The sequence below is a fragment of the Melanerpes formicivorus genome, unplaced genomic scaffold (assembly GCF_026170545.1).
Source record: "Melanerpes formicivorus ecotype bairdi unplaced genomic scaffold, bMelFor1.0.p_v2 SCAF_12, whole genome shotgun sequence".
NCBI lineage: Eukaryota > Metazoa > Chordata > Aves > Piciformes > Picidae > Melanerpes > Melanerpes formicivorus.
This window is the reverse complement of record NW_027142364.1, coordinates 17,992,083-18,013,003: the sequence shown is the minus strand read 5'-3', so window position 1 is coordinate 18,013,003 and position 20,921 is coordinate 17,992,083. Positions and strand designations below refer to the sequence as shown.

At 41.1% G+C, this 20,921-nt stretch overlaps 1 protein-coding gene across 1 annotated transcript in view; it reads left to right on the top strand.

Annotated features, from left to right (window-relative positions):
* The window catches only part of COL4A4 (collagen type IV alpha 4 chain), a 64,565-nt gene that overhangs the window by 20,730 nt on the left and 22,914 nt on the right, over positions 1–20,921 (top strand). The window contains exons 8-31 of the mRNA XM_068145522.1: positions 25–93; positions 312–347; positions 806–868; positions 1,344–1,379; positions 1,538–1,579; positions 2,164–2,244; positions 2,988–3,041; positions 4,234–4,293; positions 4,994–5,038; positions 6,141–6,194; positions 8,312–8,381; positions 9,988–10,092; positions 10,680–10,844; positions 11,390–11,482; positions 11,797–11,960; positions 13,059–13,131; positions 13,804–13,910; positions 14,355–14,538; positions 15,298–15,366; positions 17,147–17,251; positions 17,469–17,687; positions 18,575–18,736; positions 19,337–19,507; positions 20,131–20,274. Of these exons, the coding sequence (XP_068001623.1) occupies positions 25–93; positions 312–347; positions 806–868; positions 1,344–1,379; positions 1,538–1,579; positions 2,164–2,244; positions 2,988–3,041; positions 4,234–4,293; positions 4,994–5,038; positions 6,141–6,194; positions 8,312–8,381; positions 9,988–10,092; positions 10,680–10,844; positions 11,390–11,482; positions 11,797–11,960; positions 13,059–13,131; positions 13,804–13,910; positions 14,355–14,538; positions 15,298–15,366; positions 17,147–17,251; positions 17,469–17,687; positions 18,575–18,736; positions 19,337–19,507; positions 20,131–20,274 (2,371 nt within the window). The remainder of the gene's footprint in view (positions 1–24; positions 94–311; positions 348–805; positions 869–1,343; positions 1,380–1,537; positions 1,580–2,163; positions 2,245–2,987; positions 3,042–4,233; positions 4,294–4,993; positions 5,039–6,140; positions 6,195–8,311; positions 8,382–9,987; positions 10,093–10,679; positions 10,845–11,389; positions 11,483–11,796; positions 11,961–13,058; positions 13,132–13,803; positions 13,911–14,354; positions 14,539–15,297; positions 15,367–17,146; positions 17,252–17,468; positions 17,688–18,574; positions 18,737–19,336; positions 19,508–20,130; positions 20,275–20,921) is intronic.

Genomic DNA, 20,921 nt, shown 5'->3' with positions numbered 1-20,921 from the left:
AAACAGTTTGTTTTTTCTTTCAAGGGAAATCCAGGACAAAAAGGAGAAAAGGGAAATTCAGTGTATGTGTCATATTTTGGAAAAGGACCTCCAGTAAGTATCTTATAGTGAAAAAAAAAAAAAGTCATGTAGGAAAACATGCATAGAATTGTTCTCATAACTCTTGACTTTAATAAAGCTTAACAAAAAAACCCAAAAACACAGCAAATTTGCAACTGGACCAGATAGATTGTGACCTTAATAGCTGTCAGATTAGAAAATACACACAGCAAAGCTTGTGATCATTAATTTCTAAATGATTGTGATTTCAGGGAGACAGAGGTGATCCTGGCCTCCCTGGCATGCCTGTAAGTACAGTCAGTGGGTTCTGTACATGCTTTCTGTCTTGAAACTCTCTCAGATTTTCCTTCCTGGGAAAGAAATGCTGAGGTTTCTCCCTGCCTGCCTCAAACTGCAAAATTCCAGAATAAAGTCTTAGAAACATTGAGTCCTATAGCCTGTCCTCATGACCAACTGCTGCTGGCTGAAACAGCATACCCATTCACATTAGCTGTGCACTGAACAGTTGTTACTCTGGTACTCACTGTTTGCAGACTACTTCTTCCATGAAATTCAGGACACTGGTACTGAGCTGCTCTGGTGACAGTCAGATTTCAGGCATGGTGTGAGTTCCAGGCTGTGGACAGAATGCAGTGGCCAGTAGACTTGAGTCCAAGTGATGCTGGCATTTTTTAGGGACTATTTTTGAGAGAAAAGGGTATGCTGAAGGTCTTTTTGCAGACAGACTTTTTTCTGTCTTTTCCAGGGACCTAGAGGATCAAGAGGTACAAGGGGCCCATCCGGATACCCAGGCCAACCAGGCTTGCCTGTAAGATCATCACAGTCACACAGCCTTCCATTTGCAGGATATGTGTAAATCCTTGTCTACCAATTCCAGAACTTGCCTTAATGTAAATCAAAGTCTATAAATACTTTTTTTGAGGCAGATGATAAAAAGAGATATTTTTGTGTTGCCTTTTGAGTTTGTAAGTACAGGAACTGGAGCATATGTTGCTCTTTCTCTTGCCTGTGTTCATTTCATCCTGGCAGTCTGCAGTCACAACAGAATGCTGTGAGTGGTCTCTCCTTATTCCCTTTCCCCAAGGCCACCTTGTGGGGATGGGGAAGTGGGTAGTGAGAGATTTCACGCCTCTTGAACAAAGTGACCAGGTGAAGTACATTGCACTTTGGGAAAGGCACATCCCAAAAGGAAATTCTGCCTCTAGGTGATGCTGGCAAGAGGAGGTAACCATCAAAGCAAAGCTCTATATCAGACATACTAACTTGTCTATTCTTTTTTAAAGGGTATTCCAGGGTACCCTGGCCTGCCGGGTGAACAGGTAGGCAATGACTTTAAGTTGTTGGTCAAATAATGATTTATACAAAGATTTGAAATGCTCCTTATGGGTTTTTGTTACCAACAACAAAAAAAAAGGACTTGATTAAATTCTCTTGTCATCACTTTCTGATTACCTTCAAACTGTTTTTTGTCACTTAGGGAAATCCAGGTATTGGAGTGGATGGACAAAAGGGGGAGCCGGTAAGGAAACAAATACTATTAAAGACCCTCCAGTACATTTCAATATAATTATATTACTGTGCTATAGAATTAGAAGTATAAATAGATTCTTGTTGAGGCCCCTGGAACCCATTCATTTGTGGCTGTGTGCTCCCACTAGTCATATTAGAATAGAAGGAGAAGTCATATAAAGCATTGATAATTCTGTGCAGAAGAGATGCCTTCAGTGAACTGCCTGCAGGAATCAGGCACATTCTGGAGGTTTTGAAAGGCAACAATCAATAAATTAGTGAACATCTACACTGCAGTTACCTTCTGTACAGACACTGCCTAAATCAAACTGCACCCTCTAGTAACTACCTGAACCCCCCCAGTCACTAAATCTCATCTCTTACTATGACCAGCAGATGCCAAGGAAAGGGTGTAAGAAGGTGGTTGAGGGGCTTAGAGATATCAGTACAAACCTCTGATTATCTGCAGGTATTAATATATGTTCAGTAAGTACAGGAATGTGTAGTGGTGTAGTACAACAGGAAGACAGCTGAGTCTCACTGCAAGGCTGCACAGAATAAAAGGTCTCTCTGCTGTTCCTTTGGCTTCCACAGGGCGATGTTGGACTTCCTGGGCCACCTGGGACACCACTGTTAGTTGGACCTCCAGGAGCTCATCTCTTCAAAGGAGAAAAGGTGTTAATTTTCTTCATATTAAACTGTGCTAAACATGACAAGTACCATCCTGTCATGTAATTTTTGCAGAAATTACACAGGATGAATCTTTCTGTAATAAACACTCAGCTTCAGCAGAAATCCTGTTGTTCAACACTCTTCCTAAAGGCATTCTTCCTTCAGAAGAGAGCCCATTTAGCTCCTGTCCTCAAGGGAGGACTATCTTAATGCAGAAAGGAAATGCTGCCCTTGCTTTCATTTTTTTCACTTTTTGTCATGAGCAAATCTTGTTTCCGACCTCTCAGGGCAAGTTTGTTACTCTGCTATTGAACATCTCATAGCTCTTCACAAACTCTTCCCATTTTCTCTTTAGCAGTTATTCTCTCTGAGACTTCTCCAATGTAGTGTTTTGCTCTACCAATTCTAACCCTTCTGTGGTGATGATATGATCATGGCCACGTAGCCAGTCATGCATCTCATGGGGGCAATGCACCCAAGTGTACATTTATGCATGTGTATACTTGCAGCAAACTACATAAAGCAGCAAACAAAAAACCACTACCACTCCACAATCATTAAGCAAGAGAAGTAAAAAATCAGTACCTAACTGGTTTTGTTGGTTTTCTTCTGCTCAGTACAGCTGGAGGAACAGACTCATTGCTTAAGATAATACTTGTTAATAGTTGTCATTCAAAACAGATCTTAAACAGCACCAAGCATGTCCTGCATGTTAATATGCACAAAACATTTCCTTGGATATGTAGGGCCAAAAAGGACTACCTGGGGTGTCAGGACACAGAGGGCCACGTGGACCCAAAGTAAGTAATGTGAATTTATTTTTTTCTCTCTCGTGGTGCTGGCAAAGTCCTTCAGTGGTTAGATTAATCTTTTAAAGCACAAGGTGATGGAAGAGCTAACAGCTTTTGTGTTGTGAGATTTAATCATCACCTAAATCAGTGTGAAAGCAGAAATATTTGTAAACCTTTCTGGGTCTGTTTTATACATACCTGTGGAATGTTACCTGGCGGTGAAAGGTCAGTCTTGTTTCCAGCTGGGCTACTGACATGTAACTGACTGAAACAGTGAAGAAAACAGAAGCACAGATTTTATTTTCTGAAAGAGAGAAATGGAGAATATTTATATGTGATCATAATAGGCATGAGGTATGTTTCCTGCATATGTTAGGGAAAGACTGACTTCACGTTAAAGGTACCATTGAGAGTGGTGAAGGCACAGCCACCTGAGAAAAAGCTGCTGTTTGCCATCTATTCTAGATTTCTTTTCTTTCTGTCAGCATGATTAATTGAAATGTTGGTGTTCCAGTAAAGAGTTCCTGAATGCTGAGCACAAGCAGCCATTAAAAGGATTCTGGAGTCTTTATTGCTGATAGATGTGCAGGAGGAAAATACACTGGCAGAAAACTACCAGAACCACAATCTAACTTGGGACAAAAAAAAAAATGAGCCTACTTTATGTCAAATACTTATTTAGATTTGTAGGTAGAAGAAATGAGAAGACTGATCATCACATTTCTGAGCCTAGCACGTTATCAGAAATTCATCTTCCATTATAAAAGGACTGCTGTTGCTTCGCACTGGAAAAGGAGACAAATCTGATCTTTTTACATCAGATTTACTTTGAAAAAGATTGGCTTTCTGTGCCTGCTCAGTACTAGCTGTCCACATAGATCATCCTACACTTTTTATTTATAAGCAGGAACTGAGAAATTGACTAATGCAGCCCAAAAGATGCCCAGAGCTGTACAGAAACGTTAAACTGCTGAGAACACATTAAGCTTGGAGAAGAGAGCAGAGCAGTTTCTTTTGAGTAACTGAAGCTACATGGACACTGCTAGTGGTGCTGTGTGAATTAAGCCCCGGTGACTGAGCCTAGCAAACGAAACAAGATGTATTATAAGCTAATGTATGCATAATTTAATAAATATGCACTAAAATTTATGGTAAACTTCAGTGAGCATCTTGTTTAAACAAAGTATTTTGAATGCTTCAGGGTACACTTGGGAGAGGGGAGAAGGGTGAAAAAGGCATTCCTGGATTCCCTGGATTGCGGGTAAGGAAGTTGCAGAATAAATTACTTACAAAATTCATTATAATTATGCTCATAATCTATTTGTCAGTTTGAGTTTGCATTTCCAATAACTATTTTAAGGATTTTTTTTTTAAAACCAATCTGTCATACTTTCTGTATTTAAGAGCATTTAAGAATCCTGCCCTGGGACTCACCCCGTCTCAGACAAGTTCATACAGACTTTCTGACCTTGGAAAGAAAGTAAATCTGTAGAGTGCCACTCTAAATATTTAGATCTGCACAAAGCTTCTCTGGAGTAGCATAATACTAACATAGTAATTCTAGTATATTCCATATGTGCTGCTGGGAGCTCTTTAGAGCAGCTTGTGCTTGATTTCCGTGACAGTGCTCACATGAAGCAGTATGCCCACTGCTGTGCTTGGGGCAGTATGAGATATGAGTGAAGTGAATACCTGCTTGGTTAAGTTTGGTCTGTAGTTCAAATTCATGCCCATCTCATACAAAGTATTTGCAATCACTTTGCCAAGTTTTTGAGAAACATCCCAAGTAATTATCATCTAAGGAATATTAACTGCTTAGCAATTCTGAATAGTAATATTACTGGAAAATATCCCAAACAGTACTTATCTAAGGAGCATTAAGTGCTCAGCAATTCTGAATAGGTGTAATTTTAATAGCCAACATTTACTGGCTTAGCTCACAATCTACTTGCTTTTATTAGGGTAATCCTGGCTCTCATGGACCTGCTGGCTTTCCTGGAATGAAGGTAAGAAGATGAGAAGTCCAAGCAGCTCTCTGAAACATGGGATCAGTGGGACTGGCTTTTGTGTGGATTTGTGCAGATTTGGAATTCTCACATACTTGGTAGTTCACATTTCATTCCTTGCTTTCTCTCCTGCTACCTGTTGCCACAAAAGTTGTGCCAACTCTTTGTCTTCACATTTCTGCCACTATGAAATTCAGCTGAAATTGGCTAATGAAGTCTGAGTTGCAAGCAGGAGGAAGAACTGTGCATGTGGGACATGCACATAGCATGATGGAAAAGTTCCACAGCATGTTAACTTTGTTTGACATGCTGATATTGCTTGTGAAATTTTGTGTCAGATGCATGCTTTGTTCATCTTTCTGGCTCAAGAAGTTCCAGTTTTGCATTTAAAGCTGCTAACTAATGGCTGTATAATGGTTGGACTCATGGTCTTAAAGGTCTCTTCCAAATGATTCTATGAAATGTTAGTTACGAATGACAACATTTTACTGAAGAACAATAGATGTACATATGTAGATCCCCATCTTGCCTTTTCCTGTCTCCTCTTCTGGCTCATTTCAAATCTAGTTGAGGTAATGATCCTACTGTTCATAAATTGCACTAAAGTGCAGGTATTTGCATCCTGAGTTATGTTCCAGGTGGCTGTTTTATCCGCACAACTGCTTTTTACTCTGTATTTTACCACTGCTGACCTGAAGTGTTTGAATACAGGATGGAGGAGCATATTACTAATCACAAAAGGAGAGGGGAAGCTGATATGTAGCTGCTTTCCTTGCTGTAATCATTTAAGAAGGTCATTCAGCAGGCAGTAAGCCAGTTTCAGCTGTATTAAGCAGATGAGTCTGCTGGGATATAATTCAGGTACTTCTGTGCCCCGGCTAACCTGAATCTCCTGATCACTAAAGTAACCTGTTGTGAGGCTTGTAGCAGAAGAGATTCTGTGAAACCTATCATCTCTTGTTCAAACTCTGTGACTTTTCTCAAACAAACTGCTGATGTTGTCACAACATAGCCCTATTGCCTGAGTGCCTTACTGGGTTGTGTTCAATTCTAGTAATATCTTAACAGATTAATTACGTTATATTTATGTGATCTTTTCTAGGGGGAAACAGGATTTGCTGGTTTTCCTGGACAGCCTGGCTATCCAGGCATACAGGTAAAAAAACCCAGCACAATTCTGCATGCATATGTGCACACATACATAGATATATAAATGCTATGTAAGTGCTAATGAGGCCTCCCAAATGTTTCTGCTTGTCAGGCCATTTCCTTTTCTATAGTCAGATTTACTGTTGTCATGATAATCATAGTTACTCAACACCATGGTAGCAAATAGCAACATAAGAAAACATTCCTGCTTGGTGCATATCAGAGTGGGAATTCCATTTTGCTTGACATAGGAATTGATTAATTACAATTGCCAATAGTTATCTGTTGGTGACACTAATGAACTTGGCTCTAAATAGTCTGAAATACAAAAGTCAAGAAGTGTTTATTTCCCTCTGAAATAACGTTTGTGGAAAGCTGCATATAAACCAGTAACTTTTCTTAAAGCATCGGGAATTGCACCTCTGAAATCAGAGGAATGACACTCAGGAGATTTGAGCCAGAGTCATCTCAGATACAAATTGAAGGCTAAGGTGGGAACACACTCTACATAATCTGGGATGACAAAAGGAATTAAACTGTGGCTGGATCAAGCTTGCTATCAGAAGTATACTGCTAAAGACACAGCTGACAAGAAGCAATAAACAGGTTTTCAGGAAGCAGGTTTACAAATGAGAAATGACAAACACATGGAATAAATAAGTAAAAGTACAGTGAAAACAACTGGTTTAGTCACACACTTACTTGTTTCAAAGTTAGGCTTGCCAGGAGAGTGCTAGAGCAGCTTCTTCAGCCAAGATTTCATACTTGGTGGGGGGAAACAGCCCATGGATGTTCATTTTTTCGACTCTGCTTATTGTCAGCTTTACAACAGTGTGGGATTCTTCAGATCATAATTAGCCAAAAAAATAACATCTCTTATTTAAACAGAAAAATCATTACAGCCCATTACTTCCCAAAAGCAGAGTCAAACCTTTAGTGTTTTGTTGTTAAAAAGCACTCACCCAGATATTTCAGCTGGGGCATCATTAATAAACTTGAGTCAAGAGATGGTATAGACAGCACAGTGTGTTCCTCGGTCTGCATTGATTAGCCCACAGCTTGAGAAGCCATCAGTTAACACTACAAACAGTAAGCAAAAAATAATGAATTGTTGGTAACTTAGGCTAGAGTGAAGTTTGAATGCCTGTGGCAGTGATTCAGGAACTGGAAACTACAATTGCTAACACGTGGAGCAAATGAAGATGAATCAGGTAGAATCAGCTTAAAAGGCTATCAATTTAAGTTATACAGTTACACAATGTTTGGAATCATTGCACAGATGCTGTAGTTGTTTGGGAAACAGTTGGATAAATCTGATTATTCCTGAAGAGTGCAGGTATCCAGTTTTGCAGTCCTAGTTCTTCTTGTCTGTGTCCTAAAAAGCCCTGAACTCCCATCCCAGGCACAACCTCACTATGTTGTTCCCACAAGCACATTCTTGTCTTCTCAGCTGCCATCTGCCACACATCAGAACAGGCCTGATTCCTAATCTACAAAGCAAAAAATCTAATAGAATTTGCCACACAAGAGAGTTCCCTGAAGTCCACTTCACTTGCAATGCCACATATCAAAATCCAAGCTAATTTAGAAATCCTCCAAGCAGAAATGATTTTCCATGCCATTAGTAGTCACTTTCATGTTTCTCTGATGTAGATGTTTTAAACTTCTTATAAGAGCTTTGAATATCTCTTACCATCAATAATATGTCAGACTATGAAACCTCTTTTCTTAATGCTTATGTGTCATCATAGAAGTAATTTTCAAGCCTGTTATAGGATTTTAAGGCAAATGATTGCAGTTTGGCTGTTAAAACATCTCAATTAAATGGGTACAGATTTACTGTAATTAATTCATCTTTTACAATAAAGGAATGAAACCAAATGCAGCAGCCCCAAGTTCTGAAGAGTCAAATAGATACACTGCTTAGTCATGGTATCTGGAAAGATACTGATCATTTTAAGTACTTTTGTTTGATTTTAAATGCTGTAAAGTGTCAAAATTGAATTTGCCAGGTGATGTGTGTCACATCCTTACATACCCCACCCCATTGTTGAAGTTTTCAGGTACATGCTAGCACACTGCATGCTGTATGTGGCAGTAAAAATTATTGTTGTGCTCTTACAGGGGGATCCAGGAGAAAAAGGGCCCCCAGGTCCTCCTGGAGCTGTTGGAACTCCACTACTTCCTATAAAAGGTTATAGCCAGCTTTAACTAGTCTTTATATTGTATAAAGTGTGCAGAACCTGTTTTGCCAAGGTGCTTGAGAGTGATCACAAGGAATTAGAAAAAGATCCTAAAGTATATTCCTAATAGCCACATGCTGTGTGTGTGTGTCACTGATCTTACTGGAACTACATCAAACATACAAGACCCTTACACATACAGTCCCAGCTAGATCTGCAGGACTACCCCTAGCTATTGAGCCTAAGCATATTTAGGCAACAATTATGAAAAGTAAACCTGTGCTAGATAATGGATAAGAAAACCAGCCTTCTCCTGGGAATTCAAAATGGCCACAAAACACAGCTTTTAGACTGCAGCTTGGCTTCCTGTCACATAGCAGGGTGAACTGGTACTCCTGTAACTAGTACTCCCAACAGAATACCTGGCAAACTTACTACCTTTCTACCAAAACCTCAGGCTGTGGTTTTATAGCCCAGCTCCCTTCATCCCTGTCTTTACCATCTAGTCTGTGAAAAGATGTGTGCTAGTTTCTATGGCTTAGCAGGAGGCAGTAGGCAACAGCCAGGCCAGCTGCCTGGAAGAGATTTAACATCTCACACACTTAAGATTTTAACAGAGAACTTCTCATGAATTGTATTTCTAGTGCTGCAAATGCTGATTGTGAATGGAGAAGTAAGTTGTAACACAAACCCGGCTCAGCAGAACTGCCCTGTTAGAATCATAGAATGCTTTGGGTTGGAAGAGGCCTCCAAAGGTCATCTAGTCCAATCCCCTCTGCAGTGAGCAGGGGCATCTTGAGACTTGATGGGGTGCTTGGTGCCATGGTTTAGTTGATTAGGTGGATTGGATTGGTTGATAGGTTGGACACGATGATCTTGAAGGTCTCTTCCAACCTGGTCTGGTCCGGTTCTATTTCTATTATTTCTATTTCTATTCCTATTCCATTCCATTCCTATTCCATTCCATTCCTATTCCATTCCATTCTATCTTATCTTCTACTAGATCAGGTTGCCCAGAGCCCTGCCAAGCCTCACCTTGAATGTATCCAGGGATAGGGTCTCAACTACCTCCATGGGCAGCCTGTTCCAGTGTTCAAGATAGGGGCCTCAAGATTAGATAAGGGCTTCATCCAAAACTCAATTGAATTTGTTTTCTATTGGCTGGTAAATGCAATTGTGAAATATATTCAGTATAGCAATTTGGAAAACACATTCTTTAAAATGTGGATAATTTAAACTAGAGTGATCCCAAAACAGCCTCCCCAATTGTTCTGCCAAATATTTGTGACATGAGATGTGCATATATTGAAAATGCTACTTGTCTTTGACAAATATGTCTTGAGTTGTGAAATGTGTGGCACAGAGATACTGCTGTGGTGTGATGAAGAGTTAAAACTGTGCCCACAAAATGGAAGGAATCCGTGGAAAAGTAACTGCATCCTCCCACCTTAAAATCAGATTGTCTCACATTTAGGAATGTTTCATAAAGACAACAGAAGTCACTGTATTTTACCTTTGTGTAGCTCCCAAGTGACAGTTTTGCTTGCAGTTTAATTTAGGTTTAAGCTGTCAATGTCATAAGGTGTTCAATTCATGTGTTTGTATAATTCTGTGTAGGTCCACAGGGAGATCCTGGATTTCCAGGTCCTGCTGGTGACATGGGGTCAGTTGGACCAATCGGTCCTGCAGGCCTGCTGGGAAGACCAGGAGATGACGGAACAAGTAAGAGAAGGAGGGGATAAAAGGTGAACTACAGAGAGTAGGGAAAAAAGCATCTAAAAGAAAAGTGTTCTTTGTTCTTTCTTGATGTGTCACCAATACAGCAAGGATTTCAGCTCTACAGAGAGTTCAATAAAAGCATTAGTTCAGCACTTGGTGGCCAAAAAAGAACCCAAATGATCCAAACAGAACATTAGGACTTACCAGAAAAGGAAGACAAAACAGAATGCTACCACAGGCTGTAAATCTATGGTATGCTTGTATCTGGAGTGTTGTGCTCAAAAGTTCTATTCTCCATCTCAAAATGTGGGAAGGAAGGTGATGAGGATGACTTTGCTCTGTCTAAGGAGTGAGAATAACTGAGATCTCTGGAACACATTTAATAGGAAGGAGGAAAAGAAGCACTTGAAGGTCTAAAGCAGGAACTTGTTTTCCTGAGGAACCTGGGAAACAGATTTAGGTGTAAGCATTTGTTACAAAGAAGCTCTTCTTCAGACAGTTCTGAATGGTCTGTAATTTTCCTCCTTGATATGTTGTAGTAATTGTTACTACGAAGCTTTATAGGCCATATATCATTATGTTCTTTACAGGTCTACCTGGCCTGCCAGGAGTGAGTGGGGCACCAGGACCTCAAGGTTTTCCAGGTGACCCTGGCTTCCCTGGAACAGGTGAATCAATCCCAGGAAGACCTGGATATCCTGGACCACCAGGCTTACCAGGACAGCCAGGAAGACAAGGCTTACCTGGACTACCCAGTAAGTTCAGCAGCATTTATACATTGAGACTATTATTCTGCATATTAATAGATTCATTGCTTTTGTTAGTCCCACAAAAAACTAGAGGTAAAATATATATTTCAGCAGATACATAAAACTTTTAAAATGCTATATAAAACACATTTTTCCTACTAGTTGTTGATCAGTGAGATGTCAAGATTGTCATAGTTTTCTGATTGTTTTAACCCCACAGAGTAACATGTATCAAAATGCCCCTAAAACATGCCATCTAAAGTTAAACCAGCAAACTGGGAACAAAACCCAAATCAGCATCCTTTAGTAAAGAAACAAGAGTCACAGTTCTAAAGTGGAAAAAGGAAGAAGTGGTGGCAATGCAAAAATCATGTGTCAACATGAGCTCTAATCAGACAGTCTCCTGTAGTATGATCTACTTGTAAAGCATTTCATGAGACCTTGGGCTTTTCATGTGAGGATAACAAGAAAAGTGAGTGGAGAACACATGACCTAAGCTGAGGAAACTGGCAACCTGATCCATGCTAGCTGTACAATTTATTTTTTCAAAGGTGTAATCTGCACTGAGAGAGGGATCCCTGGAGGACCTGGAGCAAAGGGTCAGTTAGGCCTTCCAGGAAGAAAAGGTGCAAAGGGAGAAAAGGGTAAGTGTGCCTGGAGGCCAGCAATTCACGTATGAGATCTTTGCCACATCAGTCAGACCTAACTTGATAAGAACTTTATGGTAACGTAGAGGATAAAGACCCTTCAGACTGTGAAGTGGTCTGTTGGCACTGGGACTTCTAACTAGTCATGTCAGTGCGGCAGTTACTCAGCACTATAAAAAAACCTGATGTGCTTCACTCCTTTAAAGGCCATCATGAGATAAAATGGTCTGTGCACAAGTCAGAAGAGCAGTGTTACTCTTTTAGAATTAACTCTGCAGCTGTTTCAACGTAATTTTGACCTCTTGGTGTAGGAAATCAAGGCCTCTGCTCGTGTACTGCTGGTCCTCCTGGTCCCCGTGGTGTGCAAGGACCTCCAGGTACTCCAGGGAAGAAAGGACAAATGGGATACCCTGGAAGACACGGAGAAAAGGGTGATCCAGGCTTATCTGGTGCAATGGGATCTCCAGGGCACCCTGTGAGTAGTTTTCATGAGGTTCAGTAAATAGATAACATCAGGTTACCACTTACACAGTAGAGGAACTGCCCTGGAAAGTTATCTGCAGGTTTTATCTACTTTTGTTTATTTTAATCTTGTTTATTATAATCTTGTTGGAGAATCATTTTATCAGTTTCTATCTGATCTCTTGCACAAGTAGTCACTGCTTGTTTCAGACACACCACGTTTCTCAGAATTTCTGTTTTACAAATGTCACCATTTACAGTCACTTTGGGAGTTGTGTTTTCTCCACCTGTTCCTTAAGGAAAGATACTGAATAACAGAGGAGACTGGCTAAATAATACTCCAGTTTTTCCAGCCTTATTGGCCTTTTAGTTCAGTGGAAATTCCATGTATTTAGTTCCATGTATTCAGTTCAGTGGAAATTCCATGTATTCACCCCTGCATCCTGTTGCAAGATCAGAACCTCACCAGTGATGAAATGCAAACCACACTCTACTTGGAGAGCTGAGAGCACAAGTCAGCATAAAAATACAGAAAAGTACTTCTTTTCCCCTCTACACCTGTCAAGTCAAAAACTCTTCTGACAATACCAAATATCTAACTGGACATAGATGACATTTTTTATTGGCAGATTTATGGGCTTTGACTCAAAAGAATCAAAAAACATCACTTACCCTTGCCACCACATTCCCTTCTGGGAGGACAGCCCCATCCACTACGCTCCAGAGCTCCTTTCTTGCAGAGCCTCAGGGAACTGTAGGGCAAAGTCTGCAGTGGGAAGAGTTTGTGAATCATTTACATCTTCATATTCCTGCATTTACAGCCATATACAGCCACAGACCAAGTTATTCTAGTGTTAGAATTTCTTGTTGGTGTGTCTGTGCATTTGGGAGAGTCAAGCTGCAAAAGGTAAGTGCCATTCACGTGCCTCTTCATAGAGATCAAGAGAGAGAAGCATTTCATGTTACTCTAACTGGTGTGGGGTTTGGAAACAATACAAGAACAAGGCCTGGTTATTTAATTCCCTTCTCAATTCCCACAGTGATTCCTTGATGGAGATAACTGACAACTTTTTATTAATGGTTTGTGGTTTCTTTTTTTGGTAATGGTAAGGGGCTACCTGGTTCTGCTGGACAACATGGTGAAAAAGGAGAGAAGGGTGATCCAGGAAGAGTTAGAATAAAAGGTAAACACACATTTTTATCCTTAGCAATTTGGTTTCCTATACAATGTCTAGGCAATAACAGAAGACAAACTGTCTTCATCTGCTGTTTAATAAAGTCATTAGTTCAGTAAGTTACTGAAGCCTGTACATCCAAACTGCTTTCTTGGTACCACTTCATTTATTTTCTTCTTATACACAAGATCAGCACAGTGTTCTGTGGATTATACTCTATGGTTGTGCCACAAATCAGTTTTAACAGGTTGTTATTAATGCTAAAACCCACCTTTTTGTCTCATGTGATTGATAATCAGGTTCTGTAGAGCAAAGACCAAGCAGGACACAATTACTGTGAATGCATGAAGAAATAGTATTGTACCTTTGGGGAATATCAATGCAAATACTCTGCACCATAATGCATTGCTATATCCTTCCTGCACTGCAACCAGGTTGAACAAAAGCCACGTTCTTGTGGTGCCTGTAAACATGTCTTTCACAGAGACCAAATTGTTCCAGGAGGTGTCCAACTACATATTGCCTCCCTAAGCCTAGAATACCTCACTAAGGAAATGGGAATTCAAGGACTAGAAGTGATCCTACAGATGTGATGAATGGTTACCTGAGCAGGAACAAACCCCTCAGAACTTACTGGAAATACTACACTTTCCCTTTTTTTTTCTTTTTAATTGTTTTAAGGAATAAAAGGAGAAAGAGGTCCTACTGGGGCTCCAGGATTTCCAGGCCAAAGGGGGAATGATGGCAGAGATGGGGAACTAGGATTGCCTGGGGAAAAAGGAAATGAGGTAACATTTGACTTTCAGATAGTTGTATTTTTTCATCTCAGATAACAAGAAATGACTAGCTCTGTAGTGATGGAAGTACCAATTCATTCCAAATTCCTAGCACATTAATCACTTCCCTCACTTCATGTTAGCCTAGATCAGTAAGTGTAGCTTTTATGCACTAAAAAAATTGGAAGTATTACTGCTTTTTTTTTTGTATTCCTGAAATTCTGTATTTACTGTGTACCACTATTGTGGGATTAGAAAGAAAAAAATAGCTCCATAAAACTCTATATCTCTTTTTCCTCCTAATGTCTTTCAAGACTTAAAACTCCTAATATCATCCATATAGTCACTTAATTGTGGAGGAGTGGTTTCTGCAGATAATTCTCTAATATGGCTCTTGATAATGTAAAGGAGAAAAGACATTAGGTGGTCTTATTTCTTATGATTTCTTTCTTTTAGGGTGATTCTGGAGTACCACTGCCAGGTGATAAAGGATTTCCTGGAGTCCCAGGACTTCCTGGGGTAAAAGGACAGACAGGATTGCCTGGCTTGGGGCTGCCTGGCCCTCCAGGACTCAGAGGTAGCCCTGGAGATGTTGGTGATATGGGCAGTGTTGGGCTACCTGGTCCAAAGGGCCAAAAAGGTAATTCTTCCTGTTTACATTAAAAGCCAAATAAATAATAAAATGCACATTTCCTAGCAGCTGTTAAACTTTCAAATGTATTTTATAGTGTTAGTCATTTACAGTGAACATCATTTTTTGCAAGCTCAGTGGTCATGTGAAATATGGCTAGTGAGAGGGACCATACTATCAGCTTTTAGCAGCAGACACTGATGAAAATGCCAGTTGCCAGGTGCCTTAAACCTGCAAAATGCCACTTGCAGATTATCAGAGGAATTACTTTCTGGGATGAAGACTAGCCCTGAGTGTAAGGATTTACAAGGCAATGCTTTTCTGCTGAAGGAGCAGGGTAATACAACTCCTGCTTAAGGCTTGGTCTGCTTTTTGGTTGTAAAATATCCTTACTGAAATAGAAATATCCACACTGCACACAGTGTGCATGAACCAGAAATGTACATGGGATTGAGATGAAAATGCTATTTCTTTCTTGCACCAGAGGCTATTGCAGGGACAAATCTCTGTGGAATGTATAAAATAAATCTCTAGAGCATACAGCTGTGTGACAACAATTCAAATCATTATCAATATTCTTGAGAAATAAGTGTCAAGAAAAATATATTTTAAGATCCCCTATCAAACCTTAAGTCATATGTTAATAACATGCATCAACAGTCCTTTCTCTTTACTCTTGCACAGCCAGTTGGTTAATTCTACAGAAATATTACAGTGAATGCTCAGACAGTGCTCAAAAAGCCAGTTTCTTTATCCCTCTTGCTTCAGGTGACACTGTCTGCATTACTTCACCATACCCTGGAAATCCAGGTCCCCCAGGATTTAAAGGTGTTCAAGGTATGTACACAAATGGGAGAACCACAGTACATTAGGGTTTAGAAGGGACCTTAAAAGATCATTGAGTCCAGCCCCCCTGCCAGAGCAGGATCACCTGGAGTAGGTAACAGGAATGTGTTCAGATGGGTTTTGAATGTCTCCAGAGAAGGAGACCCCACAACCTCTCTGGGCACCCATTTTCCCTTGTCCATTGGACATCACTGAGAAGAGCCTGGCTCCGTTCTCCAGGCACTCACCCTTCATGTATTTACAAACATTAATGAGGTCAACTCTCAGTCCCCCTCTTCTCCAAGCTAAGAGACCCAGCTCCCTCAGCCTTTCCTCATAAGAGAGATGTTCCACTCCATCATCTTTGTGGCTCTACACTCAGCTCTTTCAAGCAGTTCCCTGAGGCCCTTCTTGAACTGAGTGGCCCAGAATGTTTAATTGAAAGAGAGCTTTAAGTTGATAATTAAAAAAGAAGCTATTCTGAAAAGATAGACTCTGCTACTTTTCCAACAGATAGAGATTTCAAAGTGTAAAACTGCAAATACCCAGGAACAGAATCATTTGAAAGAATCAAGGGTTAACAGTACAGTGAGCACCATCAAATGGTGTACAGACTGCCTCCAGAGAAATGACTAAAGGAATGACTCAAAATGCATGGAAGAGTCTGTAAAATAGATGGTTGGAGCTGGGTCAGACATAGGATATGTATATCTGGATAGAGGACAAGAAAAGGTGTGAGGCAAAAATATGCTGCAAATCTGTATTTTCTAAAACTATATTGCTTATGGCAAGCTGCAGTTGAACCCTAGTTAATTACTATTCAAAGTAGTTACTATACTTGCTCAACTTAATTTGAATTCAAAGAAAAACTCATCCAGGAACTGGCAGAACATTTCTTGTGGTCACCTCCAAAACATTTTTGATCCTCCAAGAAGTCCTCATCAGAACAAAGGGAGATGCTGGATTTTCAAGCTATTCAGTATAGTATTACACAGCTCCCTGGCACCAAAATTGTGGGTGGCAGCTAGAATTTCTATAGAAATGCAAGGACAAGGATGAGCAGCATTTCAGAAGCAGCATCTAGCACAGAAGCATACAAGAACTGGCTGACATCTGGCATTAACTAGATTCATATCAGGGATGTCCTGTAACATTAAAATATTATAAGAAATGGATAGGATAGGATAGGATAGGCCAGGCTGGAAGAGACCTTCAAGATCGTCGTGTCCAACCCATCAACTAATCCAACCCACCTAAACAACTAACCCATGGCACCAAGCACCCCATCAAGTCTCCTCCTGAACACCTCCAATGATGGTGACTCCACCACCTCTCCAGGTAGCTCATTCCAATGGGCAATCACTCTCTCTGTATAGAACTTCTTCCTAACATCCAGCCTAAACCTCCCCTGGTGCAGCCTGAGACTGTGACTGGCTGCCTGGGAAAAGAGACATTTTTATCTGATGTATGCTGATGATTTGCAGTCTGCTGTTCATGGATTTGGGAACAAGTCCACATTAAAAAAAAGCAACCATCATTTGGTTATGACTTTGAATGACTGTGGTGCCATGATTTAGTAGTCATGAGGTCTTGAGTGACAGGTTGGACTTGATGATCTTTGAGGTCTTTCCCAACCTTATTGATTCTATGGTGGCGTTTGCTCAAAATGTTACAGGGAGATGAAATCCACCTGTTGTCAAAGTACATTCATTCTAAAGACACAATATGGTTTCCTTGGATCACACATTTTAAAGCTCTGACAGTTCTTTACAGGTTTTCTTTCTCTCTCCAGGACCAAAGGGTTTAAAAGGACTCCCTGGTCATCCGGGACCAAGTGGCTTTGATGGACAAAAAGGCCATCAAGGCAGGTCAGGAGCAGGAATCCCCGGCCCAGAAGGTGAATTGTGCTTTTCTTAATCCAGGAGACCTGCTGCACTCACTTTTAATGTCTGATGAAATGTAATATAGGATGCTGTTTTTCCTGTGCAAAGTGAGAATTTAATTCTGGTTAAATTTACATTATAGTATTCCACAGTTTTGGAAAAACAAAGGACAAACCCAAGGAAACAATTCCCAAATTGTGCCCTATTTGAATGTTAAAATCCTCTCAACAGGCTTTCGAGGTGCAACTGGTGATCCTGGTGATGAAGGTGAAAGAGGCTCTATAATTGATGGCAAACATGGTCCTCCAGGTCCACCTGGCATAGATGGTCAGAAAGGTGTTCCAGGTGATACCACATATGGTCCTCCAGGAATCCCAGGCACGAGGGGACTGCCAGGACCCCCTGGTGCACAAGGAGCAAGGGGTGATCCAGGCGTTCCGGGGTTTCAAGGTATGAGCCAGCTTTTAAGAAGCTTTTCCATGTGTTTAGAGCAAAGTCAGTCCAGATTCAGATCAGTCTCTCTTACCTGGATCCATAGTGGTGACTGAAGAGTATGCCCTATTTTCACATTCACACTTTGACAGTTAAAGTTGATCATCTACTGTGGGCATCTGCCCTGCAGGAAGGGGAATGTACATGGAGTAACAATACAGCTGCCTGTTCTTCCTGCTGGTACTTGCTGCACTGTGGCCAGCTATGTTTAGGGCTTCTTGCACTGCTACAGAGAGTCCCTAACTTGGACTGATTACTCAGATCTGAAAAGACTGGCAAAAAGTGGGAGAGCACTCAGGGAGAGGGGTGGATTTCTTTTCCCAGAGTTACATAATGTAATCCTCAATATCCCATTTCTGCAGGGGAGTTGTGCTGGTTGCTGTGTCTCAAGGGTGCCACTTACTTGCTGCTTCACAGCAGATATTGCTGAGCTCCTTTATACTTCTTCCTTTTGCCCAGCCCTAAGCAGACACCACACACACACCCTACCCGCCCCCTGTGCAGTGAACACCTACCGAACTGACCCCAGTGCTGTGTAGCTGGTGCAGGCCACTGAGCTCCTGCTGTTCTGCTCCCACACATCAGAAACTAGTGAGGATGGCTATGGCACAAAAAGCATGTAGGCAGGAGTTGCATCCAGATGTATTCCTTAAAGAAAGAGGCTGTCCCCAACAGCCAATTCTAAATGGCAGAAAAGCATCAGGTTTCACAAACTGTGCAAAACTGCAGAGGATAAGAAAGATATTACAAATAACAGAATGTGTAAATGCAAATATTACAGTTAGGAGGTCTGAGGGATGGTGAGTAAGGCAAATAAACTATTTTCCAACGGTATTTGCTTCCAGGACAGCCTGGTACCCCAGGATTTCCTGGTCCCAAAGGCTTCAGAGGCCCCGAAGGTGATACAGGAGCACCAGGCTGTCCAGGATTCCCTGGTCCACCATGTGATACAGGCTTACCAGGGCCACCAGGACTCAGAGGTGTCATGGGCCTGCCAGGATCTCAAGGTACACAACATCCATCCAGTTGCCCCACAGCTCTGAGCTTTGCATGTCTTTTCTAGCAGATTCAATCACATGGGTTTGTGGCTGGCATAACAAGTTGCCAGGGGGTGGCTGCTCCTTACTGGGGGTGTAACACATTATGTTTTGCACATTTTCTTAAGGAATGGAAAGTGTGCATCCCAGATGCTTCCCAGCTTCCCTTCCCACACTGTTCTTGAACTGTCCACATCAGTGTGATCATTGTCAAGTAATAAACAGCAAAGTTCTCTTACTCTTGTCCTGAGTAACTGTCATTACTGGGATACTTTCACCTTCTTTATTCTTAACAGGAAGTGTTACTTAGAGAGAGCTAGGAGACATGTATAAAAAGTATTTGACTTAGGGATTTTTCACAGAGTGCTGCTACTGCTATGTCTCTCACTAAAGAAATGCAAGAAGACAAATAATCCAAGTGAAAAATGCAGGAAGACCAGAACTCCAGCATGGTAGCAAAGCTTCCAAGCTATTTTGCTATGTTTGATGATACTCCATCTATCAATTTCTACAGTTGCTGAACTCTTTCACTACATTTACATATGTAAATCAAACCTCTTGTTTTTGCAGGCTTACCAGGCTTTAAAGGTGAGAGAGGAGATAGGGGCCTAGCTGGGCCACCTGGAATCAAAGGTCTCAGAGGCTCTCCTGGCTTACAAGGTCCCCCAGGTCCTCCAGGCTCCCGAGGACTTACAGGACTCCCAGGCAATAGAGGACCACTTGGTTTCCCAGGACAAACAGGTATATTAAACATCCTGCAAGCCACCTCATCTATAAATTTATTTGTGGAGGGAGCTGTTTCTACTGCTGTTAAAGCTTGGAAGTACTTTGCAGTTTGCTTCCTTCTCAGCTTCAAGAATGAGATTGCAGCAGAGTAGAGACAGTAACAATAGAATTGTGGACTAGTTGGAAAAGACCGTTAAAGGTCATTAGTCCAACTACCATGCAGCGAGCCCATGCTCAGACCCTGTCCAACCTGACCTAGAATGTTTCCAGGCATGGGATATCTATCACCTCTCTGGACAACCTGAGGCAGTGTCTCACCACCCTCCACATAAAAGATTTCTTCCTTAGATCATCCAAATGTTCCCAGTCTTAGTTTAAGACCATCCTGTTCTGCTAAGAAGTCTGCCCCCATCTTTCTGAGAGGCCCCTTTAAGGCTACACTAAGGTGTCCCTGGAGCCTTCCTCAAGCTGAACAAACTCAAGTCATTCAGCCTGTCCTCACAGCTGAGGGGTTCCAGCCTTTGGATCATTTCTGTGGACCGCTCTGAACTCTGCCTTTTGCTTTATACTGTTCCTTAGAATATGACAATAACAGCATAGCAGACTGAATATGTAAATAAAGCATTTAATATTACCAGGAAGCAAAGGAATTCAAGGACCCCAAGGATTCCCAGGACTCCCAGGAACACAAGGCCAAATGGGAATCCCTGGTGTAAAAGGTGAAGAAGGAAAAGTGGGTCCACCTGGGCCTAGTGGAGAATGTGGGGATATGGGATTAAAAGGTTTGTAAAAATCCCTTTCACTCTGTAATTCTGTTATTGCACTGTTCAGTTTTGTAACTGCTGTGTTAGGAGTACATTTACTGCCTGTTACAAGGGTGTGCTCACTTCTGGTTTCAGAGGTAATAAATTCAGTTCTCTTACAAATGCACAGTGAAGAATAACTGAAGCAAAATTCATTCAGTTCAGATCAATAGGTGTATTTATGACTAAAATAGGGCAGGATCACTTACACCTTGGATTCTGAGTTGTACACATCTGAAACCTTAGATTTTGCAAGCGTTCTATCATATTGTCTGTGTGCTTCAACCTATGTGAAACATACAAGTAATCACCTCTCTACATATGAATATAGGAAAGAATAACTACCTCCAACGTGCAGTCTCACAGACAGTGCACTGTGGAGTGCATAACACAATTGCCACCTTACACCTTCCAGACAAGCAGGGAGTAACTGATTTAGCATCACCTGGGTTACTACTGAATTAACTGAAAAACCAAGGGAGGGACAATAAATTTCAGCAGCTGTTGAAACAACTGAACACTTCATTAGTGTTTGAAGGCTCTCTCTGTTAGGGAAGTCTTCACTAAAATTAACTTTCAGGACATGTGACTCAGTGAGGGTTTACTTATATTCCCTGTGTTTGGTT